The sequence below is a fragment of the Stegostoma tigrinum genome, chromosome 32 (assembly GCF_030684315.1).
Source record: "Stegostoma tigrinum isolate sSteTig4 chromosome 32, sSteTig4.hap1, whole genome shotgun sequence".
Taxonomy (NCBI): Eukaryota; Metazoa; Chordata; class Chondrichthyes; order Orectolobiformes; family Stegostomatidae; genus Stegostoma; species Stegostoma tigrinum.
The window spans coordinates 10,878,111-10,900,993 of NC_081385.1; the positions used below are offsets into that span (position 1 = coordinate 10,878,111).

The 22,883-nt window shown below is 39.0% G+C and overlaps 1 protein-coding gene across 5 annotated transcripts in view; it reads right to left on the bottom strand.

Annotated features, from left to right (window-relative positions):
* The window catches only part of sik3 (SIK family kinase 3), a 334,512-nt gene that overhangs the window by 168,126 nt on the left and 143,503 nt on the right, over positions 1–22,883 (bottom strand). For 4 of the 5 annotated variants that reach the window (XM_048562166.2, XM_048562167.2, XM_048562165.2 and 1 more), the window contains exons 2-3: positions 7,355–7,471; positions 2,648–2,711 (exon numbers count right to left, since the gene is read on the bottom strand). In XM_048562166.2, coding sequence (XP_048418123.1) covers positions 2,648–2,711; positions 7,355–7,471 — 181 coding nt within the window. Of the gene's footprint in view, positions 1–2,647; positions 2,712–3,531; positions 3,554–7,354; positions 7,472–22,883 lie in introns of those variants that run through there. The other variant, XM_059638948.1, reaches the window with a different exon arrangement.

Below are 22,883 nucleotides of genomic sequence, written 5' to 3' on the forward strand. Positions count from 1 at the left end.
CTAGATAGAGGAGTCATCCCTCTGAATTTTTTGAAGAGGTGACTACTTTGGTAGACAGTGGAACGTCTATGGATGCTGTTTATGTGGGCTTGCGGAACGCACTTGATAAAGTCCAACATAACAGGTTGTTAACTAAGCTATTGCCCATGGAACTGAGGACAAATTATTAACATGGTTGGGAAAGTGGTTGAGTGACAGGCAACAGAAAGAATGGATAATGGATAAGGACTCAAATTGGCAGATGTAATTGATGGTGTCCCACAAGGATTAGTTAGGTCGTCAATTATTCACATTATTTATTCTCAACTTGGATAATGGCACAGAAAGTCAGATATAAAAATTTGCTCATGACACAAAATTAGATGGTATTGTAGACAGTGTAGAGGATAGCATAAAATTATAAAGGCATATTGACAGACTAAGTGAACCAGTAAAACTGTGGCAGGTGAAGTTCAATCAAAGAGTGAAACTATCCATTTTTGGACCAAAACAGGACAGACTAAGGTACTTTCTACACGGTACAAAGTTAAATAGAGTGGATGTCCAAAGAGATCTTGGACTGCAGGTGCACAGATCTTTAAAAAAAAAACCACAAAAAGGTGCAAAAAATAATCAAGAAAGCTCATGGAATGCTAGCCTTTATATTTAGAGCAGTAGAATACAAGGATGCAGAAGTTAATGTTGCAGATAGATAAATCCTTGTTAGACCTCACTTGGGTGTATTACGAGCAGATCTAGGCACCAAACCTAAGCAACCATTCATTGGCCTTGGAGGGAGTACAATATAAGTTTACATGGATGATTGCTAGATTTCAGGGGTTAGTTTATGAGGAGCGATAATACAAACTAGGCCTGTTTTTTCTAGAATTTATAAGGTTAGGGGGTGATCTAGTCGAAGTCTTCAAAATATTAACAGGAAAAGACTGGCCAGCTAAACTATTTTCACTGGTTGGATATTCTAGAACTAGGGTGCATAGACTGAGAATTAGGATCAGACCATTCAGGCAAAATGTTAGGAAGCAATTCTACACGCAAAAGGTGGTAGATGTTTGGAAATCTCTTCCACAAAAGACAGCGGATACCGGAACAGTTGTTCATTTTAAATCTGAGATAAACTTTTATGGAAACAAACACATTATGTGATGTGGGTAACAAGCAGGTATATGGAGTTAGACCACAGATCAGCCACAATCTCACTAAATTGTAGAACAGGGTCAAGGGGCTGAATAACCTACTCCTGTTCCTGTGTTTCTATGTTCCTTCATTTCAGTAGGTCTCGGGCAGGCCTTCAAAACAGATTACATCGTGGGCCAAAGGGCCTGTTCTGTGCTGTACTGTTTTATGTTCTATGTTCCATGTTCTAAATGATAATATTCCATACTGTGGGCACTTACGTATGGAATTTTAATTTTTTGTAAATCGGGCCTGTGAAACTTTCATCCTCCAGTACGATACAAGCAGATATGTTCTGCTCTCAAATAAGTCATACGGTCAAATATGCAGGGTGCCAGAATTCTCTACGACACTTCCATAGCTCCTGCTGGAAATCATCACCACCTTCAACTCCCAATGTTCATTTGCAGCCTTGTCACTACCAGTCTGATAGTTTCTGATACACAGCATTTCAATATGTTTTAAACTGCTAAATTATCCATTATCAAACATGTTAAGCCCAAGAATTTGAACTTGGAGAGTCTGACAAATTTTCTGAAACAGTATCAGTTGAATATTGTAAAAAATATAAGAAAACTAAAGAAAAAAATTATTATAATGTTCAACCTAAGATGCATTTGAAGGACCAAAGAATTCTGACCTGTTAAGTAAAGCTACTACATAGATTGTTAGAAAAGTAATCAGTCGCAACTACAGTGCAAAACTCTCAGTGCTTTCATAATAAAAGGGTAGTTTTGTACTGTTCTTTGAAAAGATGGGTTTTTTTAATGTATCACTAAGATTAAATGTAATAAACTGTTTAATTCAACATGCAGTTGTACAAAACTCTGGTGCGGCCGCACTTGGAGTACTGCATGCAGTTCTGGTCACCGCATTATAGGAAGGATGTGGAAGCGTTGGAAAGGGTGCAGAGGAGATTTACCAGGATGTTGCTTGGTATGGAGGAAAGGTCTTATGAGGAAAGGCTGAGGGACTTGAGGTTGTTTTTGTTAGAGAGAAGAAGGTTAAGAGGTGACCTAATAGAGACATACAAGATGATCAGAGGAATAGATAGAATGGACAGTGACAGCCTTTTTCCTCAGATGGAGATGGCTAGCATGAGGGGACATAGCTTTAAATTGAGGGCTGATAGATATAGGACAGATGTTAGGGACAGGTTATTTACTCAGAGAGTAGTAAGGGCATGGAATGCCCTGCCTGCAACAGTAGTAGAGTTGCCATGTCTAAGGGCATTTAAATGGTCATTGGATAAACATATGGATAATAATGGAATAGTGTAGGTTAGAAGGGCGTCAGTTTGGTTTCACAGGTCGGTGCGACATCGAGGGCCAAAGGGCCTGTACTGCGCTGTAGTGTTCTATGTTCTATGTTCTATACCTGATTTTGTAAAAATCAAAGGTAACATAGCAACCATAAAAGATGTTTTTAAGCACTGGATAGCTAATATGCAACATAAATCAAAAATATTACTCACCAAATATCTCCCCACCACTTGCATACTCCGTCACCAAATAAATCATTCTTTCTGTCTCCATAACCTGTAGCACAAGGACACAGTAGGTGCAGGTAAGAAAAAAATTCTCATGTACCAAAGTGAATGAGAAGTTTTGAAAATGCTGTGTCGTTTAGCACATTATATTTAAAAGCAAATTGGAGAAGTGTTTGAAAGGAAAATACATTGTAAGAATGTGTTGAAGGAGTTAACAGACTGCTCTTAGAAAGGGCCAGCACAGGTTTGATAGGTTCAATAGCCTCCTTCTACGTTGTACTATTCTGTTGTTATATAATCAAAAGAAAGGAAACAACACAAAGAAAGAAACAGCAGAATAAAGATTTGCACGACCACAGCATCTTTCATAACCAAAGCATGTGTCAAAGCACCCTTCTGTCAATGAAATACTTTTAAATGTAGTGACGTTGTAACAAAAGGAGGCGTGGCAGCCAATTTATACATAGCAATCTTCCACAAATCAGTAATGTGACGCTGACCAGATAATTTAGTTTAGTAATATTGATTGAGAGACATACATTGACAAAGATACACACAATAATTTCCTTACTCTGCTTTGAAATAGTGTCATATTATTTATGTGCACTGAAGCAACTGATGAGGCCTAGGTTTAACATTTCTTCCAAAAGACAGGACCTCCAACAATGTAGCATTCCCTCAATATTTCACTGAAAGGTCAGTCTTTTCTTTTAATCTTAACTCTCCGATTTACAGGCAATAGCACTACCAACTGAAACTTGCAAATATAGTAAAGAGGATTCTCCTTGTTTTATATCCATATAAGCAACAAACTGATTGAAGATTGGAAACAAAAAGTAAAATAAACTGTATATCCCTGCATTTCTCACCTTGTCTACTGCTGGGAAAACAACTAGATGGAACAAGGCAGACCTTCAACATCCAAATATACCCACAGGGCAAGTCTATTTTGAATTGAGAAAGGAATTAAAACTAAATGAATTGCAAAATTAGCACATTACAATGCTTAGAGGAACAATTCAGATCAAACAGACTGAGTAGCCTGGCATCTCAAGTTTTGTAGCCTTATTGAGAAAGAAGAGAAAATTTCAGAAGGGTCAAACAAAGAGTTTGAGCGAGTAGAAACCTTGTTCCCGGGACAAGATGAACAGTAGGAAAGATTCAGGTATGCCAAATCAGAGAAGTTGAGTCATTCAAGAATGGGATAAAATGTTTCATTGTAAAAGAGAAATTTTTTTCTGTCACAATGAAGTGGGCCACAATTACCAAAAAATTTAATAGTTCAATTTTATTTTATTCACTCAATGGGATTCGGGCATTGCCGACAAGGCCAGCATTTATTGTCTGTCCCTAATAGCCTGGTGAGATGTTGAGCTGTCTTCTTAAGCTGTTGTGCTTCGTACACTCCTAGCATATAAAACAGCAGTCAGTGGCAGAATACATTTTAATAAGGATGTATGCAGAATGGTGCAAATCAACTTTAAGTCACTAACACAGCCAGCAGCATTCGACATTTGTTGCACAGACCACTGTCTGTGGTTTGGAATTTCATTAGATAGGAGCCCTCGTTCTATAATCCACAGCAACCAATTTGCATGACACAGTTAAAACCATTTCCTCACAAGTGACATGTTTTCAAATTATTCCTCGTAACATTTTAGTCCAAGGGCATAATAAATAAATCTTTACCAGTGGCACACAATATTTCTTGCAAAAGATAGATCCATAACTTGGGAATACTGCAGGCACTAAACAATAATGAACTTTGACGCACAATTGAAAGAATAGTAAGAATCCACCATTACACAGTAAAATATTTGAGTGGAGAGTATTAATCAACAGTGAAGATCTGAAAGTGTTCCAAAAAGCTTTCCATGACAGCAGTGAAAACAACATCCAAACCCCAAGCCATTTTCAGGGGCTCCTTTTTCCATTTTCCCCAACTCATTTATCAGGCACATAATAAGAATACATTATGTATTTGGGTGAACATGTGAGGTATTTGGATTTACACAGGAGCAAATTTAGAATTATTCAATTTTGTCAATAATTATTAAGTCTCCATTCAACTTAGAAGCCAAATACACCAGCAAAGCATTAACTTCTTAGGCAACTTAATGTTTAAACTGACACTACACATAAGTGTAATTAAATAAGAAAAACCTTTCTCAAAATAACTTACACATTTCAACACTCAAAAAGCCACCAACCTAAACACATCTTCTGCACAGGCTGATGAGGTCGCAACTAATGTTACTTCCATCACAAATGCGCAGAACTGGAACTGAACCAGGCAGTTACCACCTTTTCTACAGCACCACAGATCTCAATCCCAAATTTAAATTTAACAACTCACAAAATGTAGCACCCACTAAATTTTTCCCTGTATAAAGCTGCTGAATTTATGTAGCCTTAAGTTAAAGACTGCACGTTCATTTGCAAGAAATTCATTAGTCCAGTATTTCATGTTCACATGGCTGCCAGTTATTTGCATGTTCCTGTACTGTTTCCTTGTTTTTGGGGCCACTTCTTTCCCCTTTCAGCTTTCCCCAATTTCCTTCTATTCCACATTCCCCTTGGATTCTTCTACCCTAGCCTATCCTGCATTAACCTTCTCTCCTTGCCATTCCACAGAGCCAACTTCTCCCTCTTTTCTGCTTGTAACCACTTTCTTTCCCTGTCCCACCTCATACCACACTATAACCTCCATCCCACTTTCTTTCTTCTCTCACCCCTTTTGGAGTAATCATCTCTTCCAACCCAGGCAAACAGACTGTCATGTTGCACCACACCCCACCAACTCCACCTCCGTCCCCCCAAACCACTGCCCCCACCCCCCACGACCAAACCTCCCCTAAAAAGCTGTCCTGGCAACTCCATCACTCTCAGAAGATTTCCAGTCCTTTCTTCCTGGTTAATTCTTCAATCACAGCCTAATTCCCCTTTACAGTTTCTCTTGATAACAACCAGAACAAAAACAGCCTGTAGATGGAGATGCAGATCTTCATCCATTACAGGGGTGACTTCCTTCTATTGGTTGTTCTCATAATTGAATTTCCCCAGGCATTTTGGGGCTTTCAAAGGTGAAGTTGCCTGCCTCTCCCATGTACTTTATCTACTTTACCTTGATGAGAATGACAACCCATTATTCTGCATGCAGTTCATGTTCAATGAAAGCAAAAGACAATTTGATGTCTGAAGGAAGTTATAAGGCAGTCACATATTCATAGTTAAAACCGTTCAGCAAATGAGTGTTGAAAAGCTAAAAGTCACTTGAATCCCAAGGTAATGCCCTGCAATTCACACTTCACTGTTCAGCAAATAGCTTTAATGGGTACTCTTTGTTATGGTTAGTCGTCATTTTAAATCATTGGTACTAATGGTATTAGGTTAGGGGTTTGAAGGAAATTAGCTTATTTTCCTTCATCTGACTGTGGCGAAATGTCCTGTTCGAACATAGCTAAACATTTGACAGCAGCCTGTAGGATGGCAGTGGAGTAGGGCTTCTGATCCTGGAGCTCATCCACTCCATCCGCTTTTCTTTTTGTTTCTTTTTCCTTTCCCTTTGTTTTATTTTCTTTTTATTTCTTTTATTTGACTTACTTCTTGTTGAAGAGCTCAGCCATAGCAATGACATCAGCAGCGAGTGGGCTCGGCGCAGAACCATGGCAGCATCAGAAAGAATTTGCGTTCCCAGTGGCTTCTGCATCGATGAGGCAGTCTTAGCACCGACTCATTAGTGTTGCGGCAGAGGCAAGTTGTTGTTCGCAAAGGTTTCTGCAGTGACAAGGCAATCCTAGCGTCACCTTATGTCTGATGTGGCAAAGACAAGTTTAAGTTCCCAGTGGTGCCTGCGTCCAGCACAGATTTACGCAGGGGATGATGGAAATTTTGAGCCCAGTCTGAGGCCCTGCGGTATTGGTAGCAGCTGGCAAGGTGGGCCCGAAGTGGATTCACAGTGGTGGTGGAGTCAGGTTTGGGCCAGTGCAGTACCTGGCAGCATCGGTGATGTCTGGAGGTGAGATGGTGCCAAAGAGTGGCAACCTTTGCTCCAGCAGTGCAGCATGGCGCATAAAACGCATGCCTAGCCACCAGGTCCACAGCCCATGGTGAAGTACTTAAAAAGATGTACTATGAAGTTTAACACTCTTAATTCCTTTATTCCTCTGCCTTCATATTCTGTGTTTTGGTTTATTTTTCTGTGTTTTAAGATGATGCCTGAAACTGGCAACACTATACAACATTTTTTACAGTATTTTGTAACAAAATACACATGACAATAAATAAATAAAATCAAACATTTTACTGAAATCAAAGTTTTTCAATCAAATTTATAACCCAAAAGCTGTTTGTAAGAAACACAAAATGGAAGACTTTTAAGGAAACTGCATATACAGTAATTCTTTTTCAAATGAAAATAGTAAAGCGATATTAATATAAACAGAAAATGCTAGAAATACTGAGCGCATCAGGAGGCATCTCTGGCTAGTAAAATAGAGATAACATTTCAAATCAGTGACCTTCCAGCATCTGCAGTATTAGCCAAGATGATAATGCTAATTTTATTAATTTCCTTTGTAAGTAAGAATAGTTCTGTAAAATCAGAAATGTGTCAAGCCTGATATTTCTGTTCTTTCAATTCATGACAAACGATACAGATCAATTCTTATTGAAATTAAACAAGTCCCTCACCTGGTACAACCTAATAATATGGGGGTGCCGGAGCATTTTCATGATTTGAACTTCTCTGAAGATCTTTTTCAGGTTTTCCTCCTCTAGCTGTGTTTTGTCCACTATCTTTATTGCAACCTGGAAGTAATAAAAATCCAAAAATTAGGAAGCTCAAAACATTATATGCTATTTTTACAGAGAATCCAACAGCACATTTAATTCTTCTTACAAAGACTGCAGCTGGTTATAACATTATTGGTTTATTATAGCCAAATCTCCATTAATTCTCTCCATTCTCCTCAGCCAACACACACATCTGACTAATATTTCCTCTGGCCACAGGTCTGGTTAAGTTACAGATACTTTTGCTATTTCATGGGTGAAGTATTTTAAATCCAGTACGAACAGATATGACATTTTCATCGTCACGAGAACACAACAGAAAATAGATTACAAAAGGGTTAGGGCAAACTGATAAAGTAGGATAAAAACAGAAAACATGTAAATACTAGCAAGTTAGGCAGTATCTGTGGAAAGAAAAAAAGGTACGTTTCAAGTTAATAATCTTTCCATTAAAAAAAACTTGCAGCTGTGAGAAGTTTAAAGCAAATAAAAATACAGGGGAAAGGAGGATGGAAAAGAGAGAGAAAAAAGGCCAATTTAATGAAATGAAATATAGGTTCAGTGGAGGTTAAATGGCAACAACAGAATCATTCTGAAGACTGGGAGCATTGGTTATGATTTAAAATTGTTAAATTATTTGCTGTATCCAGAAGGTTTTGGAGTGCCAGAGAACAGATTTCTATTATTTGGATTAATCACCTGTACCTAAGGGAAGAAATTACTTGATTAACAGCTCATTCTCTTAAAAGTCTACAGTCAGTTCTGCTATAATGCATGTTACAGAAACACGATTTGGCTACAAACGCAACTGACGGATCAGGGAACACGATTTCTAAAACATTAACTTGTGTTGGCTATAACGCGATACCATCAGTGCACGCTTCAAAATCACATGAACGTTTCACCAGCTTTGCCTGAGCAAGCACAATGTTAGTGCTAAAAGAGTCTCCGCGCCGGCATCACATGGTCACTTTGCAGACTTTGTCATAAAACGCTTTCTGTGAGAGGGACAGTACTTTGTGATTTTTGGGTGTTTCGGCAAATTCGGTATTATCCACAAAAACGCGAGGACAGAGTGACAAGAATATTGGCAAGAAATGTCCTAGTGATAAACTTGTGGGTTGTGAACGTAAAAGAAATGCTATAACATTGGAAGAGAAACTAGTTGTGATAAAGCGTTTTGAGCATGATGACAGAATAAGTGATATAGTTCATGTAACAGGAATAATGGAGTCTACCCTACCTTACGCACTATTAGAAACAATGCAGAATAGATTAAAGCAAGCTGTATTGCTGGAACAAGTCTTGAACGCCAACAAATCTGAGGGGTCATGGACAAAGGAACTTGAGGAGATGGAGCAGCTTCTAAGTATGTGGATAGAAGATCAAACGAGAAAGCAATCTGGAACCCTTCTTCTCGCCATAAAAGAGAAAGATCTTCATAAATTGATAAGACGAACAAAAATAGCTGAAAATCCTGCAGATGCATCTGCCTTTACTGCTAGCAGTGGCTGGTTTTTGTTGGTTTTAAGAACTATGTTTTTAGTAACGTAAAGTTGTGTGGCTCAGCTGCCAGTGCAGTTGTGCAACATGTGATGGCATTTCCGCCCACAGTTAAAAAAAATTAATTAACAAAGGAGGCTACAACTTAGATCAAATTTTCAATTTGGATGAGACAGGTTTATATTGGAAGCGACTGCCATCAGGAACCTACATTTTTATGAATAAAACACACGCTCTAAACTTTAAGGTGGCAAAGGATCGTATGACCATGCTGCTGAATGCCGATGCCAGTGGAGACTTAAAGCACAAACCTATTGTGGTGTACCACCCTGCCAGCCCGCAAGCCTTGAAAGGTTACCTTAAGTTTAGTCTAGGCAGCTACTTTAGGTCAAACAAAAGGCATTGGATGACAGGGCAATATTTTTCTGACCTTACTGTTTATGTTTTGAAAGTTTTTTTAAGCAAGTATTGTACGAAAAACATTTGGATTTCAAGATTCTCCTCATCCTGGATAACATACCAAGCCATCCTCCCACCGTTGGTGAGCTTCTCCCAGAATTTTTTGAAGGTTTTAAAGGCTTTGATCCAGCAGCTGAGCCCCAAGAATCAAAGAACGTTGTGTTGATCTTACAAAGGAAGTTGGATTTGTAGAAGTGGAGAGTAAGGATGTTGAAGAGCTGCTCGAGTCCCACTGTGAAGACCTCTCTACAGCTGATCTACAACAACTTGTCGCTGAGGGGGTAGTGGAAGCTGGAGATGAAGTAATAGTAGTCCAGGATGCAGCATCACGAGAGCTTCCCACTTCTGTTTTGCCTTCTACACGGAGGGAAATTGAGACGCAGTCGTAACTCTTACAGTACGATAACAATGCAGAAATCAAGAGGGTAGCAGCTCGTGGGACCCTATGAACAGCTTCTTCATGAAGGAAGAAAAAGGGCAAGGCAACAAAACCGGGATGTGTTTTTTAAGCCAACCCCCAAGACACAGTTAGAAGACAATGAACCACAGCTGTCTACAACCTCAACCAGATGGGTATTTCTAACAATTGGCAATGGATTCATGGTCATCATTAGACTCTTTATTCCAGATTTTTATTGCAGCAAGATTCAAACCTGGGTCCCCAGAAGATTAGCTGGGTTAACAATCCAGTGATCATACCACTAGGCCATTGCCTCCCCATTTCTATGCATGCCATTGTTACTATTAGCCTCATTTCTTCTGTGCTGAATGTATACTGGGTGAATAAGGATGACAGCCTTTAAATTGCTATGAATTACATAAGGGGCCTTTTGGGTGAATGGAGGAAAAAAGGTTGGAATAGGTTACATTCTGTGGGATGGTCAGAATAGATTGAGGGGTAGACTGTCCAATAATAACTTACACAACTGGGACAAAGTTCAAACTGCACTGAGGCATTCGGGAACACTTGGGGCTGCCTCTAAATTCCTCATTGAGGTAGTGAGCCAATCCCTATTTAGCCACCTGATTGAAAGTCCCACCTCTGGAAGCACTTGTTCCTGACAAGAGTGCAACAAATTAGATAAATTTCCTGACCACCCAATTGCCTCTAAGTTGAAAACCCAAAGCTAAATATACCAATTCTAATACATTACAACATTAAAAGTATGGTTTTAAATATATAAACAAAATATTCAGCTGACCACAGTCAGTAACATAGCTCCACTGAAAAACACTCAAACAAAATCATGTTTATCCCTTTTTTTCTGCTTCAAATCAATACTTGGTAAAACCAAAGGGCACAAGGACACTGAATTTTCTTTACTGTCAGACAGATGAGCACTGCAAAGTTCTCAAGATATACTTGAGATCAACTGGCATATATTATATTACACCAGCATTCAAGAAATTCATAACACCAGATTTTTTTATTTTAACAAGCCAGCAGCTTTTTACTTTTTGTAGTTATTTGTCTGCTCCATATAAGACAACCATATAAAGTGACAAAGAAAACAGAATGCACCTGATCCATTATACGCATACTAATTCTAGTGATTGTATGAATGTTTGCGACAAAATCAAACATGCTACAATCATACTTCATGTTAAACCATTTAAATTGCAATAATAAATTCACACTAAACATGTTCAGACTTCTCCACTGACACAGGGAAATTGCAAACAAGAGCAAATATATTCACCTGAATATTAATCAGTTAGAGTGTTCAACTTAGCTGCTCCCATAAAATAACTTCAGAGTTCACAATCAAATCAACAGATCTTTTTCTTCCTGAGAATATGCACATTAAGTATTTTCACTTAGTAGTTTCAAAATAAATTTGAAATTGTTTTTCGAGACTTGTGGGAAATGAAGCCTATTCTGGGGTATTTCATTTTTAAATATCATTCTACCATAAAAATACATTTTCAAACAGAATTACAAGATTTAGATGTAGAAAATCTAGCCTTATTGTCAACAATAATCTGATGAAATCAGTGCCAAAACCTAAATTGGTTTCCTGCATGTTAAAAACATTTATTTATTTAAAGTACAGTCATTATGTTCAGTTCAAAACAATCATTTTTCATAATTATCATTTCTCACAATTGGGTGAAAACTTCATTCTCGTAACTATCTTACAATGTTGGATACCCACAGTCCCCGGCTCTTTGAGATTGCGAGGCCAAAGCATCTAGTGTGCCTTAGATAGACCAGCTTCCTCCAATCCATATTGATATTAGTCAAAGTCAGGGCTTCCCAAAGTCAGGACCCGAAGTTGGGTTGTAAGCTGATATTTTAAAGTCGCCAGCTCTGAGGCAGAAATGGTGGGCTAATCAAGTTAAACCGGGAATACTCCCATTCTATCTGGCCCCTCTTCTCTCAGGCCTCACTGCCTGATCTCACTGAGGGTGGCATTTTTCAAGTTTCAAAATTAGATCATTGTGGAATAATGCCTGGAAGCACCGGTTTAAGTTACTGATATCAAGTGGGAAAGAATGCCTGCACGAAGTCTTTAGCAGACGTGAAGCTCAATCTTGACAATGAGAATAGATTTATTCCATAGCACTTATCCTGTTACATCATAGCTAAGATACATGACCCTTATGAGTCAACAGGCTTAAGGTAAGTTAAGCACACATTACTGTTACTGAAAAATTGCCAGCATACAACTTACAGATTCCTGAGCAACAACTCCAGTTAGCTTCTTCCGGGAAGAGTCCCTTATATCATGTTGGATAGAACTTAGGTGTTAACTGTCTTGTACAATTGCCATTCAAACTACGCGTGCAATCCCTTTTTAAAGGGCTGTTGTGACACAGTGGTAAGGTTCCTATATTCCAACATTATGAAATCCCATTCACAGTTCTGACAGAATACCAACTGTTAAATAAAGATGTCTGCCTGCCACCTGACTGCACCTTAAATCATGAGATACAACTGGAATAGAAATAAATTCAGAATTGCTACAGTGATATCACGTGGAAACAATGAACTAGTAGTGGCAGGTTCAAATAAAACAGGTCTTCAGAAAAATAAACTGATTTTCAATGACAAGGATAACATGTCAATTTTTGTGAAAACCCATGTCCTTCAAAATCTACAGTGAAAACATATTTTTTTAAATATATACATAGTGAAAAGGATAAGAAACCTTGATCCACTTCTTATAGCTACAGACCACGTTGAAAGTCCTTAAATGAAAGTCAACATTTGGTCCAATGGTTAAAAAAATTCATAACCTGGTATAATTTTATACAGTTGTATAAAAGGTCAATGAGCAGTGATTAAAGAAAAATAAATCAGGTGGCAAGATACTTATTTTGCCATCTTGAATACTTGCACAACATCAGCTATTTTATAATTATAAATTGTTTCCCATTTTTGACAGTTTCACAGAGGCATTCCAATTTGATTTACACACAACTCTCCATTCAAACATGCCTCTTACTTCAAATTGAATTGGGAGAAGATTAGCAGCAAATCCTAGCTTCTACAATTAACGTGCTTTCATTCCTGCTCAGTCAAGTCAGTAGCAGGTATTGTTAAAATTGATTGATACCCTACTGCTGTAACTATAAGTTTTCAAGTACTTATTCCAATTAAAAATACAAGCAATCAATATTACTATGTCTTTACTATTTTTATGTTTTTGCTGAGGAATCTCAGAAATATATGAACTTTCTTTCACAGTTAATAACTATCACACTGCTGTATTTGAGAGGCTATTTTAATACAAAGATTACTAGCTAGGCTCTAGATTTTAATGAAGTTTCAACTAAAACTTAAAAGAACAGATGACAATGAGCCACTGGAAAGGGTTCATATTCCACAGGAGAGGTGGCCTGTTAACTTGTGATTTTGGCTTGAGGTGAAAAACTGAATATATTATTTTATCCCATTCACACCATGTATTCTGGTTACACTAAATGATGTAAAATAAAAATTATAGCTTTAATAAATTGGTAATTGTAAATAACCTTTACATTTGCTTTGTAAAGCTGTTCAGACCATTGCAATTCAGAGCAATTCTCAAAGTATCATTCAGAATATCATGCTAGGGGCATTGAATATGAATACTGTAGTGAGATGATACTATTACTTGATTTAGCATAATTCGTTATAGACATATTTATTGTCATTAATATGGGTGACTGTAATTTATCGCTACAATTTCCACCTTTTTATAGAAATCTCATTATAATGGATGTGAGTTTGCTCGCTGAGTTGGAAGGTTAGTTTTCAGACGTTTCGTCACCATTCTAGGTAACATCATCAGTGAGCCTCCGACGAAGCGCTGGTGTTATGTCCCGCTTTCTGTTTATCTGGTTAGGTTTCCTTGGTTTGGTGATGTCATTTCCTGCGTTGGTGATGTCATTTCCTGTTCTTTTTCTCAGGGCATGGTAGATTGATTTGGAGCCAATGTGTTTGTTGATGGAGTTCCGGTTGGAATGCCATGCTTCTAGGAATTCTCGTGCGTGTCTCTGTTTGGCTTGTCCTAGGATGGATGTGTTGTCCCAACCAAACCACTTTGGTTGGGACAACACATCCATCCTAGGACAAGCCAAACAGAGACACGCACGAGAATTCCTAGAAGCATGGCATTCCAACCGGAACTCCATCAACAAACACATTGGCTCCAAATCAATCCACCATGCCCTGAGAAAAAGAACAGGAAATGACATCACCAAACCAAGGAAACCTAACCAGATAAACAGAAAGCGGGACATAACACCAGCGCTTCGTCGGAGGCTCACTGATGATGTTACCTAGAATGGTGACGAAACGTCTGAAAACTAACCTTCCAGCTCAGCGAGCAAACTCACATCCAGAACCTCAACCTGAGATACAAATCTTCTCAAAACTCGTTCTCATTATAATACACTAACAATAAGGCAATCAAATATAACTTTAATGAAGTCTACAAAAGAATCAAACCCTATTTGGAAGAACTTTTCAGAATTCTTTTTGGAAGAACTGTGAGACTTGTCAACACAGACTTTAAAGTTGCCGAAAATTCTTGAGGTAGTCTTTGTGGTATGTTATGCCATGTTCAATTCATAGACGTTGCAATCTGGATTCTGAGGAGTTTAACATGTTACACTGAGTTCATGTTTAGCATATAGCATTGTGGGGAGGAGAGGGTAGAATAAATAAGGCATCAGAAATTAAACAATTTTGCAGGTGTCAGATAAATGAGATTTCACAACCTCTTTTTAGTATGGCCAACACTGTCACAGCAGATTTTACGACTTCTTTCCATTGATAATGCCATCTATATTATATTTAGTTATTATATTAAATATTTAAATTTGATCTCCTTATTAGAGGAAGGATGTTTCAACTGTGGAGGGAGTGCAACAAAGATTTGCTGGCTTGATTCCTGGAATGACAGGACTGACATGAGGAGAGGCTAAATTGGTTAGGGCTTATGTACACAGGAGTTTAGAAGAATGAGGAGAATGTCAAAAACCTACTGCATTCTTGCAAGACTAGACAATGTAATACAGGAAGTATGTTCCCAATGACTGGAGAATGCACAGTTTAAGTTTAAGTTAGTATGGTGATTGGAACCAGTAGATCTTGTTGAATACAACATCTTTGACTGGGATTGTTAACCTGGGTCAATCAGGAATCCTTGGCTGACCAAAATAAACAGGGGATTTAGAATCTCCTCAGTTCAGGGGACTGATTCTGTGGTGGCTGGCTACAGCCAGAGTGCTGTGCACAAGTAAATAACAGTAACCCGATGATGGGATACCGGCCGCTGTACAGTTACTTCAGGCAGAAACTTAGAAACGCAGGAGCAAGATTAGGCCATTGAACCCCTCAAGCCTGCTCTTCCATTCAATGACAGTATGACTGACCTGTGGCCTAACTCCATAGAGCTCATTTTGGCCCTTTTCCCTTAATACCTTTACTTTATAAAAATGTATGCCTCTCAGATTTAAAATTAACACTGAAGAAGCCAGAGGCTGTTTAGGACGGAGGTGGGCAGAAATCCCTTCAAGAGAGTGGCGAGCCTGTGGAATTCTCTGCCACAGAAAGTGGTTAAGATCAAAACACTGAATGATTTCATTAAGAGTTAGACCTAGTTCTCAGGGCTAAAGTGATTAAAGGGTATGGGGACAAAATGGGAACTGAGCACTGAGTTGGATGATCAGCTGTGACCATGAGAACTTAACATAAGAACATGGGAACTAGAACAATAAACAGTATAGCACAGAAACAGGCCCTTCAGCCCATCAAGACTATACTGACACATGATGCCTTTCTGAACTAAAAACCTTTTACGTCAATGCGGTTTATACCCCTGTATCCCTGCCTGTTCGTACATCTGTCAAGATGTCTCTCAAATATTGTTATAGTATGCACCTCCACCACCTCCGCTGGCAGCACATTCCAGGCACTTACCACCCTCTGCATAAAAACATTTGCCCCTCGCATTCCCTTTAAACTATATTGCTTTTTAGTTTTAACCTATATTGTTTAGTAGTTGGCATTTCTGCCCTGGGAGAAAGATTCCAACCATCCATTCTATCTATGCCTCTCATTTTTGTAAACTTCTATCAAGTCGCCTTCGACATTCAAGTGAAAACAACTGAGTTTATCCAATCTCTCCTCACAGCTAATACATTCCAAACCAAGCAACATCCTGGTAAACCATTTCTTAACCCTCTCCAAAGCCTGTACGTCTTTCTGGTAGTGTGGCGAGCAAAACAGCAGAACTGTAAAGTTCTATACAGCTGCAACATGACTTGCTAATTTTTATACTCTATATCCCAACCGATGAAGGCAAACATGTTGTATGCATTCTTGATCAACTTATCTACTTGCATTGCCACTTTCAGGGAACTTTGGATCTGGACACCCTGATCTCTAAGCTTCTAAGGGTTCTGCAGTTTACCGTATACCTCCCTCCTGCATTAAATCTTCCAAAATGCATCATCCCACTTTTGCTCAGACTCAATTCCCCCTGCTTTTTCTCCACCCAAGTCTCCAGCCTATCTATATCCTGATGTATTCCCTGGCAATCCTCCTCAGTAGCCACATCTCCCCCAGTCTTTGCGCCATCTGCAAATTTACTAATCAGGCCATCCACATTCTCCTCAAAATCACTTATGCATAAAGAAACAACAGGGTCAAAACACTGATCCCTGTAGAACACCGCTAGTCAGAGATCTCCAGTTAGAAAAAAAACCTTCCAACATTACTCTGTTTTCTACAACTAAGGCAGTTCTGTTTCCATGTTGCCAGCTCACCTTTTCGATCAGTGTGCCTCAAGGAACCTTGTCAAAATCTTGAATAAAAGTTCCATATAGAAACCATCTACTTCCCTGACCTCAATCAGTCATCTTTGTCACGTCCTCAAAAACTCAATTAAGTTTGAGAGACAAAGCCTTCCCCACACAAAGCCACGCTGTCACTAATGAGTCGTATTTTCCAAATGTGAGTAAATCCTAACCCTGAGAATCTTTCCAATAATTTCTCGACCGCTCACGGAAGGCTTATAATTTCCCAAATTATCCATGTTGCCCTTCTGAAACAAAAGAACAATGGCTGATGGGTTGACAGGGCTGTTAAGAAAGCATACAGTGTTTTAGCTTTTATTAATAGAGGGATCGAGTTCCGGAACCAAAAGGTTATGGTGAAGCTGTACAAAACTCTGGTGCGGCCGCACTTGGAGTATTGTGTACAGTTCTGGTCACCGCATTATATGAAGGATGTGGAAGCTTTGGAAAGGGTGCAGAGGAGATTTACTAGGATGTTGTCTGGTATGAAGGGAAGGTCTTAGGAGGAACGGCTGAGGGACTTGAGGCTGTTTTCATTACAGAGAAGAAGGTTGAGAGGTGACTTAATTGAAACATACTAAATAATCAGAGGGTTAGATAGGGTGGATAGGGAAAGCCTTTTTCCTAGGATGGTGACGGCGAGCACGAGGGGGCATAGCTTTAAATTGAGGAGTGAAAGATATAGGACAGATGTCAGAGGAAGTTTCTTTACTCAGAGAGTAGTAAGGAAATGGAACGCTTTGCCTGCGACAGTAGTACATTCGACAACTTTAGGTACATTTAAGTGGTCACGGAATAAGCATATGAACGTACATGGAATAGTGTAGGTTAGATGGGCTTGAGATCGGTATGGCAGGTCCGCACAACATCGAGGGCCGAAGGGCCAGTACTGTGCTGTAATGTTCTATATTCTATGTTCTCAGTCCCTCTGGGGTTATTCTAAATAGGAGCAGGAGTAGGCAATTCAGCCCTACAAACCTGCTCTGCTATTTTGATACAATCATGGCTGATCTCATCTCTGCCCCAACTACACTTTTCTGCCAGCTATCTCCAAGTCTTCAACCCGTTTTTAATTTAAAAATCTGTCTTCCCCTGAAATTTACTCAATGTTCCAGCATCCAATGCACTATGAGATAATAAATTTCACAGATTCAAAACCCTTTGACAGAAGTAATTTCTTCTAATTTTTGTTTTAAATCTGCCACCTGTTATCCCAAAACTATGACGTCTCATTCTAGACTGCCCCACATGAGGAAACATCCTCTCTACATCTACTTTTTCAATCTCCTTTAGCTTCTTATATACCTTAATTAGATCTCCTTTCATTCTTCTAAACTTCAGAGAGTATAATCCTAAACTGTTCAATCTCTCTTCATAAAACAAACTCATCTCTGGAGTCAATCTACTGAACCTCATCTGAACTGCCTCCATTGCCACAACATACCTCCTCAACTAACTGGACCAAAGTTGTACACAATGTTCCAGTTGCAGTCACACTAACGCCTTGTACAGTTGCAGCAAGAGTTCCCTACTCTATTCCTTCAGCAATAAATGTCAAAATTCCATTTGCCTTTAGCACTACCCATTATGCTGCATTCTAATTTTCTGCAGTTCATGCACAAGTACACCCAGTTCCCTCTGCACTGAATGGCAGCACGGGCTTGAAGGGCCAAATGATCTATCCCTGCTCTTATATTCTACTTAACTCTATTGATACAACACTAATAACTATGACACTCAAATATGCTGTCAATATTCAATAAGATCCTATTTTTAAAAAAAAAGTAAGCTGTAAAATGTTAACATGATCAGAAGGATGGAACAATCTCAAACCTGCAATACTACAACGTCAGTTACTAATTTACTTAAAGGAAAAAGCACCACTACTAATTCATAAAGAATATATGTGAATATATGCTCAGTCAACAGGAATTCATATTGCAAATAACTTCTGAAAATAGTGAAATCAGTTCATTGATACTCTCACCGCTGCATGAACGAGCATTCAACAAACAAGATTAAAAAATAAAAAGTTTATAGCTGAAGTTGATGTCACCTTGCATGAGGTTTGGCTAAATTTCAATTTGCAAATTATGTATATAGAGTCAGTATTGGAAGTATAGATGGTGGAGGCACTGGCTTTGTGCCACACTTTCTTATTCTGAAGACGCTTCACTCTGTTGTCCTCAAATGTTAAAGACAGAATTAGTGTTTCAAGTCCAATGACCCTTTTTCAGAACTCAAGAAGGGTTCTGAAGCATTCTGAAGGAGGGTCACTGGACTAGAAACATTAACTCCGTTTTTCTCTCTCCACAGATGCTGACAGACCTCCTGAATTTCTCCAGCATTTTCTGTTTTTGTCAGTTTGTTTCAGATCCACAGTTCTTGGCTCTGAAATTGGTTTCCAAATTATTTTTCAGTTTAGATGTCCCGTGGTGTATGCTCCAATACTCAACTAGCTGTACAGTAGCGCCTGTTTAATGTAGGAATGTTCTTGGCAAACCACATGACTGCCCAAACAAACCTGAGCTCTGAGTAGCATGCTCTCGATGCCAGGTACGCAACACTTTGCAGGGGCCTCAGTGTTGCTCTGCTGCCTGCTATTGTAAATAGATATCAGACAAAAAAGCTGGAATGTTTTTAGTTTATGTGATGCCAATAGGTTGTCCAAGTCTTGGATTAGGAAAGAAGTTATGTGATTGAGCCTGCCGAACACTGAGCTTGCTTTTGAAAGGTAATGGCTGATTTCATCAAGCAGCAAACGTTGCTGAATTGAAATCAGTTACCATAACATAATAAATAGAAAATATGAGATAACATGGTGAGAGGCTGGACACAGCAGGCCAAGCAGCATCAGAGTAGGAGGAAAGTTTGACTTTCGGGTCAGGATGCTTCTTCAGAAATAGAATATGATATAGAAATCGATACAGAATATGACCATTTTTACAGCTATAAATTATACTTGTGCCAACCATTTGCTGCCTGGATCAAGGGACAGGATGCAGGATGCTTGCTATCTCTAAATAAGTATTATTTAAATAACATTTGTTGTTTTGCTAGAAAAGACAGTTCACCTGAAAAGCATCTTCCACTTAGGAACTGAAAGGTAGGAGCACCATGTGGTAGCTTCATTAACAATACAGAAGAATCTGAATTAGTGGTGAACCACAGTACCTTGTTGCAATGGATGATCAATCTAAGCATGACTAAGATAGTGGGGTAGTATGAGGTTTGTTTCAGTTAATTCTCATTGACCTGTTTCTCTCAAATTCAATTAACTTCAGGACATGTCAGATCTAATCGGGTCACTATGTGCCATTTAAATATACTTTAGAGGGATTCCAGATGTCTCAGTGAACTGTCTTGCGAACAAGAGATAGACTGAATTAAAACCACAGTCTAATCCAAATTCCTGAAAACTAAATACATGAATATCTAGCCCCATCTAAAAATGATAAAGGACTTTTCAATGCGAGTTTTGAGAAGATTTGTAGCTCAGGTTGAGGTTCTGGATGTGAGTTTGCTCGCTGAGCTGGAAGGTTAGTTTTCAGACGTTTCGTCACCATTCTAGGTAACATCATCAGTGAGCCTCCGACGAAGCGCTGGTGTTATGTTCCGCTTTCTATTTATCTGGTTAGGTTTCCTTGGGTTGGTGATGTCATTTCCTGTTCTTTTTCTCAGGGGATGGTAGATTGGCTCCAAGCCAATGTGTTTGTTGATGGAGTTCCGGTTGGAATGCCATGCTTCTAGGAATTCTCGTGCGTGTCTCTGTTTGGCTTGTCCTAGGATGGATGTGTTGTCCCAATCAAAGTGGTGTCCTTCCTTATCTGTATGTAAGGATACGAGTGATAGTGGGTCATGTCGTTTTGTGGCTAGTTGATGTTCATGTATCCTGGTGGCTAGCTTCCTGCCAGTTTGTCCAATGTAGTGTTTGTCACAGTTCTTATAAGGTATTTTGTAGATGACATTCGTTTTATTTGTTGTCTGTATAGGGTCTTTTAAGTTCATTAGCTGCTGTTTTAGTGTGTTGGTGGGTTTGTGGGCTACCTTGATGCCAAGGGGTCAGAGTAGTCTGGCAGTCATTTCGGAAATGTCTTTGATGTAGGGGAGAGTGGTTATGGTTTCTGAGCCCGTTTTGTCTGTTTGTTTGGGTTTGTTGCTGAGAAATCAGCGGACTGTGTTCATAGGGTACCCATTCTTTTGGAATATGCTGTATAGGTGATCACTGGCAGGAAGCTAACCACCAGGATACATGAACATCAACTAGCCACAAAACGACATGACCCACTATCACTCGTATCCTTACATACAGATAAGGAAGGACACCACTTTGATTGGAACAACACATCCATCCTAGGACAAGCCAAACAGACATGCACGAGAATTCCTAGAAGCATGGCATTCCAACCGGAACTCCATCAACAAACACATTGGCTCCAAGTCAATCTACCATCCCCTGAGAAAAAGAACAGGAAATGACATCACCAGCCCAAGGAAACCTAACCAGATAAACAGAAAACGGGACATAACACCAGCGCTTCGTCGGAGGCTCACTGATGATGTTACCTAGAATGGTGACGAAACATCTGAAAACTAACCTTCCAGCTCAGTGAGCAAACTCACATCCAGGGCCTTTTCAATACTTCAATGTTTGGCATTAGTTGGCATTTTTCTTTGTCCTTTACTCCTGTGCAGCTTCAATATGACATGTCAAAATAGCACCAGCCTTGATGAATACTTTTCTACCATCTCGTGTTACACGATTCTGTCAGGATACCAACCTGATTGCTTGAACAGTCTTCAATTGAATAGCCTGCTCTCTTTCAATTAAAAGTAGAAGACAACCTTACACAGCCAGTCACTAGATATCCTCAAGAAATGACAAGTCATTTCAGTTTACCATTGATCAGCCTCAATCTGTGCCAAGCTAACACAAGCCAACATTCATAGATTGAGATCTTGCCATCTGATGTTCACCAATGTTCAGAAGGTGGAGTTTTCATGCCTTTCAAAAATAACTAATTGGGTCCACAAAGCCTTGTATTCATGTGGTAAGAATTTTGACTGACATTTTGCAGACTACATTCACTATGTAAGCTAGTCTACAGTTCTGTAAAAGGTTTGTTTTTTTTGTTAGTACAACAGCAAATACAGACACCAAATTCACTGAGCTGGGCTTCATGATAATTTAAAAACATAACAAAAGTTAGTACAGAAGTAGCTGTACAGATCAGAACAATTTTAATTTCTCTACAAAAGTTAAAAGAAATCACTTCTCCAAATGATCAAACACCTCTTCTTCCACTGATGTGTAATTATTAAAAAGCAATCTGTTTTACTGTTATCATATCATTCCGTGGCCTCTGAATGGATCAAAAGAGTCTACAGCCTGATTTTCTCTTGCATCATGAAATGCAACACATTCAATATTTTTAAAAGCTAAACTGCATCATTACAGCATATAACGTGTTTGGATCTGCTAAGAAATGTACGAATGACAGTGTATCCAACTTTCACAGAAACCAAATCGGTAGTACAAGCTGGCAAAGTGTTCACGCTGCTTGGGGCTCAATGGTAGTGTAAATATTCTCTAACCTGTTTTATTGAGAACCACTTATATTAATAGAAATTACCAAAATCCAGAATGAAATGAACATTTGTACATTTCACTTGTTCTCAGAAACTTGTCATTGATTTTAAAATGGCTGTTCAAACACAACACAGAATTACAGTCATACATCTATACAGCACGGAAACAGACCCTTTGGTTCAACTCGTCAACGCCAACCATATATCCTAAATAAATCTAGTCCCATTTGCCAGCTTTTGGTCCATATCCCTCTAAACCCTTCCTATTCATATGCCTATCTAGGTGCCTTTTAAATGTTATAATTGTATAGTATCAGCTTCCACCACTTCCTCTGCCAGCTCATTCCATTCATGCACCACCCTCTGTGTGACAACATTGCCCCTTAGGTCCCTTTTAAATCTTTCCTCTCTCAACTTAAACCAGTGCCCTCTAGTTTTAGACTTCCCCCAACCCGGGGAAAAGACCTTGTCTATTTGCCCAATCCGTGTCCCTCATGATTTCATAAACCTCTATAAAGATCACCCCTTCAACTTCAAAACTCCAGGGAAAGAAACAAGCCTATTCAGCCTCTCCCTATAGCTCAAA